Source organism: Ursus americanus, chromosome 28, assembly GCF_024610735.1.
Source record: "Ursus americanus isolate L20-20 chromosome 28, mUrsAme1.1.p, whole genome shotgun sequence".
Classification (NCBI taxonomy): domain Eukaryota; kingdom Metazoa; phylum Chordata; class Mammalia; order Carnivora; family Ursidae; genus Ursus; species Ursus americanus.
The window spans coordinates 24042883-24061200 of NC_142154.1; the positions used below are offsets into that span (position 1 = coordinate 24042883).

Genomic DNA, 18318 nt, shown 5'->3' on the forward strand with positions numbered 1-18318 from the left:
TTCCTCTGCTCCCTCCAGTGCAAGGGAGGAAACTGGTAACTAAGCTGCCACCTGCCCTGGAACCAGGGAGGGGATGGGGAAATGGCAGGTAAAAAAATGTCACAAAACTTTCCAACTCTTTTGAATATATTTTTTCTTTATTTAGCATTTGGTTAGCTTCTGCAAACTTTGGAATATTTTCCAGAGCTCCTACAAAGTTGTTTCAGACAGCTTCTGCTTATTTTTTGATATTTCTGTACAGAAACAAGAGCCTGAAGCTTCTTAGTCTGCCATTTTGCTAATGTCACTCCCTAGTAAAGAGATCTTCAAAATCAAGAGGAGGGCAATGTTTATAAAGATAGAGCAGAAATTAATAAACAGAATTATGATATAAAATCAAAAGCTATCTCTTTAAAAATATAAAAAAAAATTTCCTTATGCTACTGAACAAAATTAAACATGAAAAAAGGCATATAATAATGTGTTCTAGGGGACAAGTGCATATGCACATGCTAATTAATTAGAAGGTCCAGATAAAAAAGGATATTTTCCTGAAAAACATGAATTTTCAAGATTGATGCAAGAAGAAAACCTAGATAAAACTGTAAGTATAGCAGAAACTGAAGCCATGTGTGCCAGGGTAGAAAACATCATTCAAGAACCTATTTAAAGTACCCTGCATCTATACAGAAAATTTCATATGATGTGTATATTTATGAGTAATTTTTTAAAGTACTTACAGGAATAGTAACCCTTTTAGGAATAGATATTTACTATATAATATAATCTATTACAGAATACACAAAAAGAGAGAAATCTTCTTGATTCATATTATGACAAAGCATACCATGAAATATAAAGACAGATATAACCCATTGATATATTTAACAGAATCTATATGGTATATATCACAAATGTGTAAGTGCCCCACATTACCACCTCACCAATAAATAATTTGCCAGGGCATTTCAGTGAATTGGTCCATGGTTCTTAGAAACTTCAGCCAAGTCATAGATCTTAATTGGAGTCAGAGCAATGAGAGAGAAGGAACTAACCTGGGAATAGATTTCTTGAGACGATCTCCAGATATCCCTATGGGAGATTAACTCCTTCAGTTGGGATTCCAGGAGGAATGGTGCCTTCTTCATACTTGGGACAATTAGAGTAGTCTTGAGGTGGTAGGAATAGAGGAGACTGAATAGGAACTGAATTGTTATATTAGGAATGCAGGCATATTTCCTGTGGATCACACATGAGCTACATGGAAAAAATGGAAGATCCAAAGTTATCTTGGATCCTCTTTAACAGGCCTGGCTAGAGGGTAGAGAGATAGAAACTGACCTGAAAGATGGATTCTTAGAGCTGAGGAAAGAGTTCCAAGGGACTCCACAGAATAGAAACATACCCTAACTCTCCTATTCTCCCAACTCCCAATGCTGGTCAAGGGACCAGCTGAAGAAAGGTGCCTCCTGGTGGGAAGCTCTGAGTCAATATTCAGTATCTTCTAAGTCTAGAGAGTATGAAGCCATGAAAAATATGCTACTAGCTCAAGTAAAACTTTTCTTCCTTACTTTCCCTCCACCCCTTAAATCTTCAAAATGAGAGGAGTCATAGGTAGGCTGTCAACCTGGGTTGTGGGGTGGGAGGGGTATAGAGGAAAGTAGAATCAGGGAGGCTGAGCAATCAACTATCCTCCCTTTGCCACTACAGGCTTCTAGCCTAAAATAGGGCTGGGCTATGGACAGAGAAAATATTAATGCTAAATCTGAATTTAGTATTAAACACTGACCTGAGAATTCCTATGTAACATAAAGATGAAAAAGAACTATTACTAAAACACTGGCAGAAAACCATGAGATCTGCCCAAATTTTTCAAAGGTGAAGAAATACCTCACTGAACAATGTATAAGAGGATGGTGGGGGACAAACAAAACTGCATTATGACTAGATCACAAGGTATGTTTACCACCAATAAACTGGTTGCGTAAGGATTTTTAAAAGAATAATTATAGCAATATATTTATGGATATGTCTCCTCGGGTAAAGGAAATAAAAGCAAAAATAAACTATTGGGATTACACCAAAATAAAAAGCTTTTGCACAGCAAAGGAAACCATCAACAAAGCAAAAAGTCAACTTAGTGAATTAGAGAGGCAATGCAAATGATATATCTGATAAGGGATTAATGTCTAAGATATATGAAGAACACACCTCAACATCAAAAAAAAAGAAATCTGATTAAAAAATGGGCAGAGAACCTGAATAGACATTTCTCCAAAGACATACAGAGAGCCAACAGACATATAAAAAGATGTTCAACATCACTAATAATCAATCCACCATCCATCAATCATCAAAGCCACAATGAGATAGCACCTCACTCCAGTCAATGGCAAATCTCAAAAGAGATAAATAACAAGTGTTGGCAGTGACGTAGAAAAAAAGGAACCCCCATGCTGGTGGGAAAGTAAATTGGTGCAACCACCGTGGAAAACAGTATTGATGTTCCTCAAAAAATTAAAAATAGAAATCCCATAGGATGCAGTAATTCCACTATGGACACTTACCCCCACCCCTGCCCAAGAAAACCCTAATTTGGAAACTTTTACGCACCCCTATGTTTATTACAGCATTATGTATGACACCCAAGATGATGGAAGCAACCCAGGCTCATTGATAAATGAATGGATAAAGAAGATGTGTTACACACACACACACACACACACACACACACACACACTATGGAATATTACTTGGCCATAAAAAGAAATGAAGCAAAAACATGGATGAAATTACAGAGTATTATGCTGAGTAAAATAGTCAGACAGAAAAAGACAAATACCATAAGATTTCACTTATATGTAGAATCTAAACAAGCAAGCAAGGAAACAAACAAAAAACAAACAGACTCTTAAATACAGAGAACAAACTAGCTACGAGAGTGGGGGGTGGAGGGCGTTGGTAGAATAGATGAAGGGAATCAAGAGGTACAAACTTCCATTTACAAAATAAATGAGTCACAGAGATGAAAAATACAGCACAGGGAGTATAGTCAATAATACTGTAACATTGCCATGGGGACAGATTAGTGACTACACTTATCATGGTAAGCTTGAGTAATATATAAAATCGTTGAACTAAACGTTGTATACCTGAAACTAACAGAACATTTTATATCAATTATGTTTCAATTAAAATTAAAACAGTTGTAAGTTAGCCATGGACAAAACAAATGTAATAGTTTTTTAAAGAGTATTGCCCACCACGATAAAATAGGATTTATCTCAGGAATTTAAGGATGAATCAAGGTAGGGAATTAATACATCTCAGTTACAGGTTAAATCAGGACAATGAGCAAATAGAGATGAGTGAATTAATAAAATCTATTTTTATTTCTGATCTGTAAAGAAAAAATAATCTGGGGTCAGTTATCTGATTTATAATTAGTTCTTGAATATAAACTCCATAAATTGGTGATATCTGTGTTTTCCAACTCCATGACACAGTTCTCAGAAACTAATTGGTAGTCAATAAATATATTTTTTAATGGAAGTAAAAGAATGAATCAAAACTACCTTAAACTGAAAATGTAAATCATATTTTCACAGTGGGATACAAGAAGCACTCTTACTATGACAAAGGACTAGGAAATAATGTACCACTGTTATCCCTATTGTGTTTCATTTTCTGGAAGTTGAAATCAATGCAATAATCAGGAAATAGAAATAAGAATAAAACTAATGAAAATGAACATAAAAATCATCATTACGAACAATCTGATTATTAGCCTAAAATCCTCAAGATTATTAGCTAAACTGTTAGCTTGGATGGATATGATATTGGAGAAGTGCCTAAACAAAGATAGTTATAAACAAATAGATTCTAGCATTCCCACATATCAGTAAAAGTCAGTTGGAAAAATAACATAAAAACGATCCCATTCCTAACAGTATCACACAAAAAGAACAGAAATAACTTTATCAAGCTATGAGTGGGCTGTCTAAAGAAAATGACAAAACTCTGCCACAAGCCATGAATGAAGACGTGAATGAATTCAGAAATGTCAAAGTTATGTAGGAAAGATTGAATGTAATATAGCACTTGTTCAAAGTAATATTATTAATAAGCATAATTCCAACCAAAATAAATTCTGATGGATTAAGAATCTAAATAGAAAATATAAAAATAGAAATACTACAGAAAGAAGAATTAGAATTTAAATTTAATCCTCATAGAATATCTTTTCCACTCAGCACTGCACTAGGTTTTGGGGATGAAACAATAAATAAGACAGAAACAGTTCTTAGAGAATTTATATTCTCATGGTGGCTTCCCCACCATCATTGATAAATACAGAGTCAATAAATAAGAGATGTAATAAAATGACAAGATAACATTACATCTGAGTAACTGCTATAATACTGATAAGACAAGATGTTTAATAGAAAGGGAAAAGACGATCAAAGCAAGATTCTCCTTGTGGAGGTGAGAGTTGAACTGTCCTCAATTACATAATTACTCCATGATGCTAAAAACATGAATATATAGAAGTGAAGCACTACATCCAGCAAAGAGCATGTGCAAAGGCCTTAAGACAGGGACATCCTAGTCCTTGATACTTCTGAAAAGTGGAAGGAAGGAAGGAAGGTCTGCCTACTGGAAGCATGATAAAGAGTGAGTGGAAGAGTCAAAGTGTGAGTAATAAGCAGGTTAGAAGGGAAATGGGAAGATGAGGAGGCTTCTCTGTTTTTAATTAAAGTTTGAGGAAATGTCATCAAATGAGAGTGGAGGGAGGTGACTTAAGTGAAGGTGTGAAAGAGTCTTTAAAAGCAGGGGAAGAATGGATGAGCATAGGAAGGACACAGAATTTTATGAATATGAATTTAAAATGCAATGAGCGATTTTCTCCAGCCCTGAGGGATGAAGTAAATAGGTTATTTACAGTAGCCAACATAAGGATAAAGTCCAAAGCAGGTGTCACAACCCTAAATAAGTAATTGATTGCTGATAGGAACAAAAATTGGCATAATCCTTTTTAAAAAAAGATTGTATTTGTTTATTTGAGAGAGAGAGAGAGAGAGCACTCAAGCAGGGGGAGGGAGAGGGACAAGCAGACTGCGCTGAGCACAGAGGCCAACAAGGGGCTCAATTCCACGACCCTAAGATCATGACCTGAGCCAAAATCAGGAGTCTGATGCTTAACTGACTGAGCCACCCAGGGGTCCCAGCATAATCCTTTTTAGAAAGCAATTCATCAATACATTATTTACTTACATAAAAGTAACTGGGAAATAGTGACAAAACAGGAGTTTGAGAAGTAAGCACACCTGTGCTCAAATCACATGGGCCTTATTAATTCTGTTAGCTTACATCTTTTCTGGGGCGGGGGGGAGATGTCTGATCAGAGCCACTGTATAAGGCAGTTTCAGAATAAGATGACAACCAAACCAATTAGATGACTTAATTTGAATTTTGTGAAATAAGTTGTAGCTTCATCTTAACATTGTGTTCAACTTCTTCATTATCAGAATGTCAACTTTAACAATTTTGAGTATTTTTAATAGCAAGTGGAAATGTTGCAGTTTATTTTCCAACAAATTTTGCAATAAGCTTCTTGGGAAGAACATGGCTACACCGTTTTGATGAAGATGACTCAACCTTAGATTCTCAGATGCTTTTTGAAGTAAATCAAATACTATTTTATGAACCCATTACCAATTCCTAGCATCAGAAAAAAAAAAGGTTCAAAGACAAAATACATGGACTGAAGAAACGATCACATTACAAAATGGTGCTAGGTGAGATATTCCATGACATCAGGTGATCAGTTGACTGAAAAAGAAACATGGGAAGGCAGGAGAGGGATGACTCTGCCTTCTCACAGGCAGCAAAAAACTAGAACGCAGCACCGAAGAAAACAGAAAAACTGTGACAGGAACAGGACCAAGATCCGTAAGCATCTTAGCCAAGATCTTCCTAGTTCCTGAAAAGGTTTGGCTGCCCAAAGGAAATTCAAAGAGCCCCAGTTTTATTTTAGGATGGTATGTATGCCCTATCTAGAGCATTCTCTCATATCACATGGTGACTGAGGCATGTGTAAGAGGCTCAGATCACGGTTTTATTCAGCTGAGCTCAAGCCCATAAGCTCAAGGTAGCGTTAGCCCAAGTTTCAAACTCAAGTGGCTCGAAGAAAAAATAGTTCATGATTTCTGATGACCTTTTATCCCTACAAGAACATGACCACTCTCAACTATCTGTGGAAGCAGTCATCGACCACTTTTGCAGAGTCATCAGAGTAATGGATTAATGATTTCCCAGATTAAGACTGAGATGACATACAAACCTACATCATGGACAGCTCATCCACAGCCAGAGATCTTCATCTACGCTTGATAAAGAAAAAGCCCTCATTGATCCTGTACTGCAATGGCTGGATATGAATAGGAAAATGAGCCTAGAGGAGCTTAACGGTGACTGACCTACCAGTGCAGGCAACTGCTGTATAGCCAGGTGAAGGCAATCCCAGTCTCCAGGGGGGAGAAAAAAATCAACCTTAATGTCTCAGGGATATAGCCAGGACAGACAACCAGTATCTCAGAGACACAGCCAGTAAGAAAGCAATCCCTGTTGGGCTGGAACTTCATCAGCAGCACTGTAAAAGCAGAAGATAAACAACAATCCCAGTGCTCCATAAACCTTCATGGGAGTTTAACTCACTAAAGTCCTCAGCTGCACCAGACCTCCTTCAGGTTCATGCCGTGGTACCTAGATACCAGAAAGATAGGATGTATCACTGGGGTTTCATCCACTGGCCCATTGTTGGCTTGCCATGTCCCTAACGTGATCCAATGAGCACAACAAGAGAAAGAGCACAAAGGGATGACAAGGTTTGGGACCAAGAGGAGGATGGAGGGTGCCTTACCAATGTGAACACTCTACTCTGTTTTTTTGTTTTTTTTGTTTTTACCAAAAACAGGATACATACACACGTTGAGTGTGTTTGTGTGTGTGTGTAAAATAGAATACATATAAATGGTACTTTGGTTCACATAGAATAACAGAATGTGTGTGTGTGTGTGTGTGTGTGTGTGTATACACACAAGAATTTAATAACATTATCACTATTTTGAAATACTAAGGTGCTTCTTGTCCAAAAATTCAAATTATTTCAAGTTCAAATTAATTTCTACAGCTATGTGTGATTTTTAAATCTAAAGGCAGAAATTTCCAGATTAGCCAATTTCAAAAGGAATCAGATGGCACAGGGTAGCCGTTAACATGTGCAGAATGTGGCGGTCTGTTGTTTAGAGATTTTCTTTCTGACAGCTTGTCCAGGTCCACATAGATCTGAAGAATTGTTTCAAAAATATGAGGCTCTAAATAAAGATCTAAGGAGTATATTAAGACTACATTTGAATAAAAACAGCTATTTATTTAGAAATCCATTTACTGACTTAAGAGGCTGTTTGAGATGTATAATGGATGTAAATTTGACTAGAGAGTTCTTAAAGTTATTGTACCAAGTTTATTATTGAAAACTCCCCATAGCTTATTATATAATTACTTAACTCTTATATATACATATACAGGGAGAGTATTAGCTAAGGATATAGTTTTATTCTCTTGGTTTTTCTTATTTTTGCATGTTTTATGGTGTTAAATCCAACACTTGCAAACAGAGCTTGGAAATTTATTACAGTTCTTTCATTCATATCAAATCCTCTGTCTACTATGGTCTGAATGTTTAAGTCCCCCCCACTACCTTCGTATGTTGAAATCCTAACTCCCAAAGGCTGTGGTATTAGGAAGTGGGGGCTTAGGTCATGAGGGTGGATCCTTCATGAATGGGATTACTGTTCTTATAAAACAGATCCCACAGAATCCCCTTGCCCCCTTCACCAGCTGAGCAAGAAGGCACCTACTGTGAACAAGGGAGCGGACCCTCCCCAGACACTGGCACCTTGGTCTGGGATTGCAGGCTCCAGAAATGTGAGAAACGAGTGTCTGCTGTTTGCAAACCACCCAGTTTATGATATTTTATTACAGCAGAGCCAGAATAGACTAAAGCACTATCCTAACAGTTAACGTTTCAATGGAGGCATACTCACATATTCTACCCCTGGTAAGACCATAACGAATGTGAAAATAAAAATGGACAGAACCCAAATAGCAAGTTTTGTTTAAAAAGCCAGGAAGCCTAGGGGCGCCTACGTGACTCAGATGATTAAGCATCTGACTCTTCATTTCGGCTCAGGTCATGATGACAGGGTCGTGAGACTGAGCCCTGCCTCAGGTTCCCCACTCAGCAGTGAGTCTGCGTCTCTTCTTCTCCCTCTCCCTCTGCTCCCCACCCTGCTTGTGTTCTTTTTCTCTCTCTCTCTCTAAAATAAATAAATAAATCTTTTAAAAAACCCCAAGAAGTCTAGGCTTAATTTTTATTGATATTGGTTTTTTGTTGTTGTTGTTCTTCCCCCACCACACACACACACACACACACACACACACACACACACATACACACACTTTTTCTGTTCATTTTTTGGGGGGCAGATAAATTAGGGGCATGACTGCCCATTTTATGCTCACATGATTTCTGGGTAATCTTGTGTACAACTGATGTACTTGTCAGAACCTCCAGAATTTCACACCCTCATTTTTTATTTCCAGGCACAATTACAAAATGCTTGAAACATCCCAGAGAAACATCAGTCTGAACTTTTTTTTTTTAACCGTAATACCATGGCTTGGTTGACATGCACCACTTTTCCCCCGTTACACTTAAAAAGTCTGATTTTTTGCTAAAATTCTCTTATTTTATATATTGCTGTTTTGAGAAAGTCACTCAACATTTTTGCTTAAGACAATGTTAAATAATCCCCTTTCCTCATTTCAAGCAGTAAAAGTCACAGCGATGTAGATTCACATATATGTTGTATAATCTTCTTTAGACCTGCCGGAGTCTTAGCTAAAGGCCTATGGACTCAGAAAATTTTATGATAAATATTTTCTCCAAGATATCCACCTGTGTCCTACTCAAAACTGTGGTCACTCCTAGAAGATCTCAAAGGCATTTTTAGGCCAGGAGATCAAGAAAGACACACATGTGTGCCTATACACACTCACACCCATTCCTACCCACCCACCCACAGACACAGACGCACAAATTACTCTAAAACAAACAAAACAAAAATCATTGCAAAATCAACGCAAGAGACAAAAGATTTTTAAGATCACCACTTAGCCAGGGTGATGATATTCACATAATTAGGATGGCCTGGTGGTTTCCAGGGTAACCAGGGAAGCCCAGGGCCTCCTCAGGGTTCCAGGCAGCAGCCTGGTTTCCTGATTCAAGTGATTTCATTCGGAGACCTGGTGAGAGATGATTCTCATCAGGAAGCCTTGCATCTAGTCATTCCCATAAATATTTGTGACACCACCTCATGAAGCTCTCAGGAGATTATACCATATAACGGCAAAACTAGACATTTTTTTCAACTCGGCAAACAGCTTTGGGAAAACTATTGAAAACCTCTGCAGTGTCACAGCAATATTAATTACAGGCCTTTGTGGCTATGATATGGGCAATCTGTCCTCAGGGAATCTGTGTTCTTAGATATGGCAACCGAATTATTTTAAATCAATCCAAGGAGGAAGTTTTTCCCTTGTGTGGTGACTATTTATAGTAACAGTAATGCCCCAAATCTTATATTTATAAGATTTGTGTGTGTGTGTGCAAATCTCAGTGTTTCGTGGTTGTCTCCTAATTAACCTGAGGATGTGGCCTCACTCCCTATAATCATCTCAAGTGAGAAATTCAATGCCAATGCACCATGCAACTGCGAAATTGGCCCTGAAAAGGCAGACAGACCTGAGCCCGTACAGCACCGTCCCATCAGGGTGAAGGCGGATCATGCGGTTTTTCACTGTCACTCCATGCACAAATGACTTTTTGTCATTTAAGAAATATGTGTCAGGCACCCATAGCTGGTCAGCCACTCGATTGTCAAGCGTGAGGTTGAGAGGGATCCCAGAATAGGCAAGCCTTTTATCTCTCCAATATTGTTGAAAATACATGGTTAAGGTGTAATCCTGGGGGAAAAAAAGAAAAGAAAAAAAAATTAGTTTGTGCTCAGCCACAGGCATATTTCCTTCATGACTGGTTAAATTCTGGTTGGAATCCAGGAGAAATGGATATTATTTTCAGGCAGGGAAGGAAACAGTGGTTGCTTTCTTATAAATGCAAATACTAGATTTGATAGGTGTAAATCGTGTCTATAAATCCTCTGTTGTTTTTTTTTTTTTTAATCCTCTGTTTTATTTAGGTAAGAACCAGACTAGACAAATTGGCATTTAATCAATAGTCACACAGATATGAAGGTCAGAAAATAATTTTTAAAAAGTCATCATAAAATCAGGTTGCTGGCAGGACCCTGAAAAGTCCCCTAGAGGACTCCATCTCCCATCAGGCAGACATGTGTCTTTACCACCCACAGCAGAGAAGCTCTATCTACAGATTCTCTCTACCAGGTAAGCCACTTTCCTCTCCTGCCCTCTGTGAGAGCTGTAAATACAAACCCTCCGTACATGTGCACTGGAGACACAATGACCTGTGAGAGGTCTCTGTGCCTTATTCATTACATTTTCTTTTTCTTTCAGAATGCCACAGCCATTTCCACACTAACTAGGCCATATCATCACCTTGAGATGGTGATATATTCGTCTGGGGAAAATGGGAGCCTATAGCTAAAGCCGGGTGTAGGAGAGGGGGAAATGGTGCAACCCCCACAGGCTTGCCAACAAAATAAGCAAGTATGCAGGCAGATGATCCTACTTTTGTTTGTTTGTTCCTTTGTTTTGTTTGTTTATTTGTTTGCAAAGTAATTAATACAGTAAGAAAGTGGAAAAAAGAAATCAGGCTGAGCATGAAAATTCTATTTTTAAATTTTTCCTCTTTTTGGCAATCAAGTCTGAAAATTTAGTAATATTCATGGGACATCCTGAACCCCACTACAGAAGGATCCAAGCTGAAAATCCAAAGGTAAACTCCCTAACCAGGGAAGGAAAAGTCACTGTTACATTGCAGGAACTTCTGAATTCACACACTTACAGATGTTGGCAAACATCCTGCTTTTGTGGGTAATGAGAGGTGGGATTGCAAATCAATCGAAGAGTCAATCCTAGACACAGGTCTTTTGACATCCCATCCAATACTCATTTTGCTGATTCACAGGGCCATTCTCAGTGCTTGCTAATCTAACAATGCCTACCTATCACTGATCTCCTGAGTGTTAGAGCACAGAAGCCTCTGAAATGACAAAGAACACACCTGGATGTTCTTCTCCAGGTGTTCATAGGCAAGGTGACAAAACCAAGACATGCCAAACAACTATCAGCAAAAGAAGTCTGAAGCTATAAGACCCATAAAAAAACCAGAGGAGAGGGGAAGCAATAAAATTCAAATGGACTCGGGAGTCTTTAGAGAGGTTTTATCTTCAACTTGAAGGAGAGATAGCATTTAAGGGGATGAGAAGAAACATAGAAAAGTTTTTTTCCCAGGCACTTACATGGGCAGAGCTCTGTGCCTGGCATTACCTGTGTGATCTGGCCCTCACCCCACCACCAATTCTCACAGAGCAGGTGACGTTAAAGATAGGCCTTGGCTAGCCAGATATTGGATGGGGGCATGAAAAATAAATCATACAAGGATATTGCTTTTATTGCATTGATTTTACAGAATTGATGAGAAACTCTGAGGAGTGCAGTTTTGGTGGAATTAGGGTTCAAGAGGGGGAAAGGACAGAGTGGCGGGCAAGGCTGGACTCTGTGGCAGTGACCAGAAGGTAGAAAAACTTTCCCCCAGGGCTAGCCAATTCCTAGAGATAGTAACCAATTCTGTCAAGCTCTAGATTGTGCTTTCCAAATGCAAACCAACCAATCCAGAGCTCACACCCCAAGTGCCTTCTCTCTTGGTCTTTTACACTCCAGGCCAATATTTCAACTATGTTCAAGTACCAGGCCACGAGGAAGAGTCTAGACCCCAGGGCCCACTTTAATTATTCAAACTAGCCCATCCTAAGCCTACTTATCCAGCCTCCCATATGCACAGTCATTCCCATGGAAACCACAATAAAGCTCTTTGCCCACAGTTTCCCTTCTTCCCTGTGACTGACCCTGGAGCTTCCCTGTGTGCATCCTTCCCCCCATTCCCTGTAACGGATGGTGTACCCCCTTCTTTTGAGGTCTGTGGTTAACAAACTTTTCAATGACAGCTGTCTCCTGATCTGTTGGCCTTGCCATACCTAAATAATGGTAAAACCTATTTTAAACACAAAATCACGGATCAGGAAGATCAGTTGTGCAGTGGTGAGTTTAGTGGTAAGAGAGATGATGAGCAAAGGCCAAAATGGGTGGAGAGTGCTTGCTGGTGGGTGATAAGGGAGAAGAAGTGGAAAGGGGGTACAGGATAGGGAAATCCTAAAAGTTCACAGATGTTGGGCTCGATGTACAATGTCAGGCTGCAAATGGACACCCAAAGAGTGCAATCACATCCCCTGCATTACCATGAATGATGGCTAACGTAGGTGAAGCATTTCAACAGAAACATTCAAAGTTTCAGTTGCATAACAAAATGGAAATAAATCAGCAGTAGCAGCTAAAGGATTTTCGATTTGAATATAATGCTCCAAACCGCATTCTTATTGAAATAGAAGCATTTCACTTGCTTCTCTCTTTGGTTTCTAAGCCCACATCCTACGCCTGAGTCATGAAGTCTAGCACTTCTCTGAGTTCCCTTCCAACTGGCGTTCACATGGGTTGCCATGAGGATGGAGGGAATGTGTCAGTTTGCCCTGGGAACCCAGTTGTCATCCAGAGCCTGCAAGCTCAGGCTCCGGGTCTTATTTTGGCCTGTGCTGTTCTCCACACCATTAACAGCACTTCTCAATTTGGGTCTTAGGTGTTTGCTGAGGTGACTTGAGTGGATTAGGGTTGTGGAGAGCTTAGGTAACAGAAGGAGAAAAATAGTTATTTAAATCCAAACCTGCTGCATCAGCTGTGCCTTGGAAAACAATGGCTTCACTACGTTAGTAGGGACACTAGTCAGAATCCCATTTCTTTCTCCTGAACAGATTGGCAGACAAAGGAAAGGTGACAGCAGACAGCAGGCCACGGTGCTGACGCCAGTGCTGGGCAGTGGTGAGCATCATGCATAATAATGACCGTAGCAGTGACTATGCTCTGATCCCTTGCTATGTGCCAGTCATTTCTTACATCATTTCATTTAAACACAAAGCAGGGATTATCAGTATTCTCATTATCATCCCCATCAATGAAGAAAAAAAAATTAAAGAGCTGAAGTAATTTGCCTCCTCTCTTCCCTCCATGCCCCATTAAACAGGAGTAACTGGGGGACATGGGATTTGACGTTGGGGCTACCTCCCTGCAGGGTGTGACTCTCAACCTCAAAACTGAAGCTCTCAGGGACAAGAGCTAGATTGTTCTGCATAATATACTGAAATGAGCTTGGTGGGAGGATGGTTTGCAGAGCCAGCTCAAAGAGTGGAAAATCAAGTCAAGTAAGGTAATGCAGTTTTTGAGGGGCACAAGCACTATGACACCACTAAAGCCCCCATCCTTGCAAACATTTAGCACAGCTGCTATGTAGACAGATGCCTTGTGAAAGTTTCTTTCCTTCAGGGGGTCCCAGACAAGTTGATGCTTCCCACAATTGGAGCTCCCCAGAGCCTTTGTGAGCTTTCCTTGCCTTTTTCCTGGGTTTGTCACCCTCAAATACAGTGCAGCTGAGGGAAGGCTTGGAGGGGGGTGAAAGGAGACAGGGGAGAGGACTTGAAATGGCATTTCTCAAATGCAGGGCTTTTGGGGGCTCCAAGGGCATGGGGATTAGAGCTAGGCAATACTGGTGAGTCTGATACTGCTGGTGAATGCCAGCCTCTCCATTCCTTGGGCCTCAGCAGAGCTCACCGTGTCCCTGACTTTCATCTTTCTGGCTCTGGTGATGTGACCCACCTGAGCACAGGGAGGGGTCTGCAGTCACACTGACACAGAACTCTCAGACACCAAAAGCCTCTGCCAGGGTGAGAGGAAGTTGTGATTGTTTCCCACCTTTCCCTTTCGCAGGGGAAACTAAATCTCCTGGACAGAGACATTAGGGAAGAGTGGGTGTGGGGAGGGGTGGGGATTAGGGAAAAGTGGAGTATGGGGAGGAACTGGCATTAGGAGGTGTGGGGGACAGAGGAGGTCAGAGTGAGAGGAGGGCCTGGTGTGGGGAAAAGAGTGAGTCTGGAAAACAAGGGCTGGATGGAGTAGTGGGCTTCTGGGAAGAGTGGGGCAGCATGGAGTATCCAGGCTTAGTGAGGAATACAGAGGAAGGAGGTACAGGAAGGGGTGGCGCCTGGGGAGAAGCAGGAGTCTGGAAGGGGCAGGCTCATGAGAGCAGTGGGTGTCCATGTGGGGTGGGGCCCAGGGGACCATGAAGCCCCTTCACCGTGCAGTGTGATGGACACAGGCTCCACCCTGGGAGGGTGGGCTTAATTAGATTAGCACACAGTAGGAAGAGACAGTCTGCTTCCTGGCACTGACCCTTGGCTGTGGCACAACCAGCCATATCAGCACATCTAGACAGAGCATGCTGGCAGATGCGGGAGGGGAGTAATGGCCTAGAGACCAGGACTAATGGGAAGAGCTGCCAATGGAGGCCCAACGACGGGGCCCTGTGTCCAGGAGACACAGAATCCCTTCTGCTGTGGGACCGTCATGGATGGAGAGGGAAAACCTTCACTTCTAGCCCTGCCCCAGATTCTTCAGACCTGGGTGGGAGTATAGGCTCAGAAAGTTCCTTCTGGGTATAATTTGGTATCACGTGATTTCAGAAGACTGTACTTTGGGTGTTGGTTGAGATTTGCAGTACTTTGAGCATTTATAAAATATCCCTCCTATAAATTAATTAATTGACACATTGAGTGCACGTGCAAAGGTAGTGACTCCCATCCATTGTGTGAGCAGCCCCTTCAACAGACCCAGGGGCCCTGAGAACACTGGGTTTCTGGTTTAGGTGCAGATCCAATCCTGGGGTGGGGCTGGCACGAGATAGTTGGGAGGCCCTAAGTAAAGGCATTGATTTCCTGGCCCTCGCACCCCTCAGCTGCCAGCACCTCCTACCACCCCTGCTTCCCCGTTCACTCACTTGTTCATGCCCGAATCCTTGCTGGGGAAGGTAGTTGGAAGCCCATGTAGAAGAACCATCCTTGGCCTCCTAGGTTAGCTCAGCCTCGTCTCCAGGGGTGCAGACTCAGTGCTGTTCCAGATCCAGTCATATACTGCCTGAGTGTGTGTATGTGTGTGAGTGTGTGTGGACCCGGACCTGGGACACCTGCTGAGACCCTCTGGGCTTCTGCCCTACCAGGTTCATCTGTATCTGAGATGGTTATCCATACAAGGAAAACCTCCAGCTCTCTGGTTTGTACTGTGACAGATTCCAGGGACACTGTAGCCCTGGGATATGGGATTCTGTGGAGAGAGGTCAGGCAGTGAGGAGGAAAACCCAAGCATTTCCTCATCCAAAATTCTCTAGTCCACTAGACCTAGAATTCTCTGGGATATAATGTATAAATAGGGATTATTTAATTATAGTTGGTTTGAACTATGGTAATTCATCAAAATCATTAGATAAGGTTAAATGTCTTGATTTTTTCTCTCCTTGTCTTATAAAAGGCATATGACAAACTTAGGATCAGCATGAAGAAATACTGAGGTAAGAACTATATTCAGAACAGTCTTTCTTTAAAAGAATTTTATAAGCAAAATCATCCAATTAAAAGGCCATTTTTCCTCAGGGCTTTTTGGAGGGGATCATAAAGCCCTCTGATAAGCTAATGAAGTCACGGACCCTCCCCCCTCTCTGTGCGCTTGCCCGTGTGTGCAGGCATTTGTCTATCAAATCAATCAGCATACTAAAAGTCCACGGAGGTGCATTCCTACCTGCTTCATAGTGCCTTCACAAAGTGAGAACAAATACTAGTGATTGAAGTTCCTCAAGTTTTTAAGTAATTTCTTTAGAATTTGCATAATTTTTGTCATTGAAAAAAATATGACACAGTTGTCAGGTTTTACCCCAGATTACAAAAATCCATTTCATGCAAAGATCAGAAGCCAGAGTTCCTGCATAAGACAGGGTCCCACGGTTTGGAGCCAGTGGGCTGAGATTGCAGTGGGTGGGGCAGGAAGAGGCAGACAGTCTGGGGCTGCTAGGAAAGGATGGCGGGCACTCGTAGTTCTAGAAGCCCCAGTAGCTGGGGGCAGGGAACAGGCATTCTTGAATATGAGCCATTCATCTGCAAAGCATTTATACATAGGTGACAATCCTTTCAAAATCTCCCAAGAATGTAGAAACAGCAGCAGTTACAACAAAAATAACAAAATAAAACCTCAGCCTATCTTTCGGGCATTCAAGCAGCTCACATAAATTGCAATAAGAGATAAACAACAAAGTTTCTTTCTGCTGGTGGAAATCTCTCTACATTTATCACATTAAAATAACAAGAATACATATTCGAAAGTGGAAATACTGCTCATTATTCTGCAATTAAGAAATTGAAGAGATTTCCTCAGCGCAGGAAATGAAGACAAAATTTACTAACCCTGAGAAAGAAATGCAATCTCTAAACCACATTTAAATATCTCCCTGCAGCTGTGAAAGCCACAGGACACCTGCATTTGCATCTGGTTCAGCAAGTCTGTGATACAAAACCTCACAGGTAAGTTGTTCTCAGGTTAGGGAAAATTGTTCTGAAAAGTATACATAAGACCTAGGTCATAGAGACTTCCTTTGCAGGAATTTCTGCAACTAAGATTAAGGCTGGGGGAATCTTGGCACTTCTATTAACAAAATTTATTTAGAAAATTTGAATCCATTCTTTTTATGATCTAAAAATGAGTATCCAACATGACATCCATCTCCCCTCCCACAACAGACTTCATCGGTGCTTAGGTTTCCATTCATTGAATCCATATGGTGATCTTTCCTAAGAAATTATGCTTCAGAGGGGAGGGGGGTGGGGGAATGGGGTAGACTGGTGATGGGTAGTAAGGAGGGCACATATTGCATGGTGCACTGGGTGTTATACGCAACTAATGAATCATCGAACTTTCCATCAGAAACCAGGGATGTACTGTATGGTGACTAACGTAATATAATAAAAAAACATTAAAAAAAAAAAAGAAAAAAGAAAGTATGACCCACCTCTTTCTGCTACCCTCTCTTCCTCCCCCAACCCCCTTTAAGCATTCACTGAGTATTCCATAGGCCAAGGACCATGCAGGGTGCTAGGGACACAGAGATAAGAAAGACATAATTTGTAACTTTAAGTAGCTCACTCTCTAGGAAGTAGACATAAAATTGAACCAAAGAAAAAAGCGAAAGTGTTTAAGAGAAGGAGCTTCGGAATCAAACATACCCATTTCAAGCCAGCCTCCTGTTGGCTGGGCAAATGTAGGTGAACCATTTCATTGTCCTTAGCCCACTTACCCTATCTGGGAAGACAGCCTGCCACACTATTAAGGGCTTAGCAGGGTGGAGGGCACCCATCAGGAGTCAAAGAATGCACAATAATGCAAAAGAAGTGTATATTTAAGGGATAACTACTAAGTCTGGGGCTGGCAGGGAAGGAGGCTGGTGTGCAAATAGGTCATGGAGAAGTTCTGGTCTTTTTATGATTATTATACCCACCAAAGGTTCATAGCTTGTATTTTCTATTCATCTACCTAAATGCTAAATGTATTCAAAAGATGAACCGGTCACCTCTGTATGAAATGTAAAAGGGCTGATGAAAATAATTACAAGTTCCCCACTCCTCCAAAGCTACCTGGAAAACTGGCATAGGATATAAATTACTTTGAATATATGTTTTTCTTTTCACATATGAATAGATACCATAGATATTTTTCTGGAGTCCATTATGTTTGAAAAGCAAAATGATTATACTGACCTACATGCAAAGGACAAAAAAAAAAAAAAAAGAAAGAAAAAAAAAGAAAGAAAGAAAAAAGGTAGTATCAGAAGAAATTGAGAATTCAACATAAGCCATGAGAACGAGGAAAATGTAAGAGAGCTGCCCACAGCTAACTAAGTCTCTAGCAGGGCTGATGTGCAGGGTTGGTAGGCAGGTTGCCTCTGACACACTGGATAGGTTTCCTTGTCCCGTCCCTTACCTGGGAAAGTTACCTAATCACTCTGAGTCTCAGAAATCTCTTGTGGAAAAAAGAAAGTAAAAACAGTCCTTTTACAAAAGTGCTCTAGCAATTAATTGAGCTAACAATGCTTAA

The 18318-nt window shown here is 40.7% G+C and overlaps 1 protein-coding gene across 1 annotated transcript in view; it reads right to left on the bottom strand.

Annotated features, from left to right (window-relative positions):
• Positions 1–18318, bottom strand: part of GABRB3 (gamma-aminobutyric acid type A receptor subunit beta3) — a 227438-nt gene that overhangs the window by 53971 nt on the left and 155149 nt on the right. The window contains exon 4 of the mRNA XM_045795434.2: positions 9848–10068. Coding sequence (XP_045651390.2) covers positions 9848–10068 — 221 coding nt within the window. The remainder of the gene's footprint in view (positions 1–9847; positions 10069–18318) is intronic.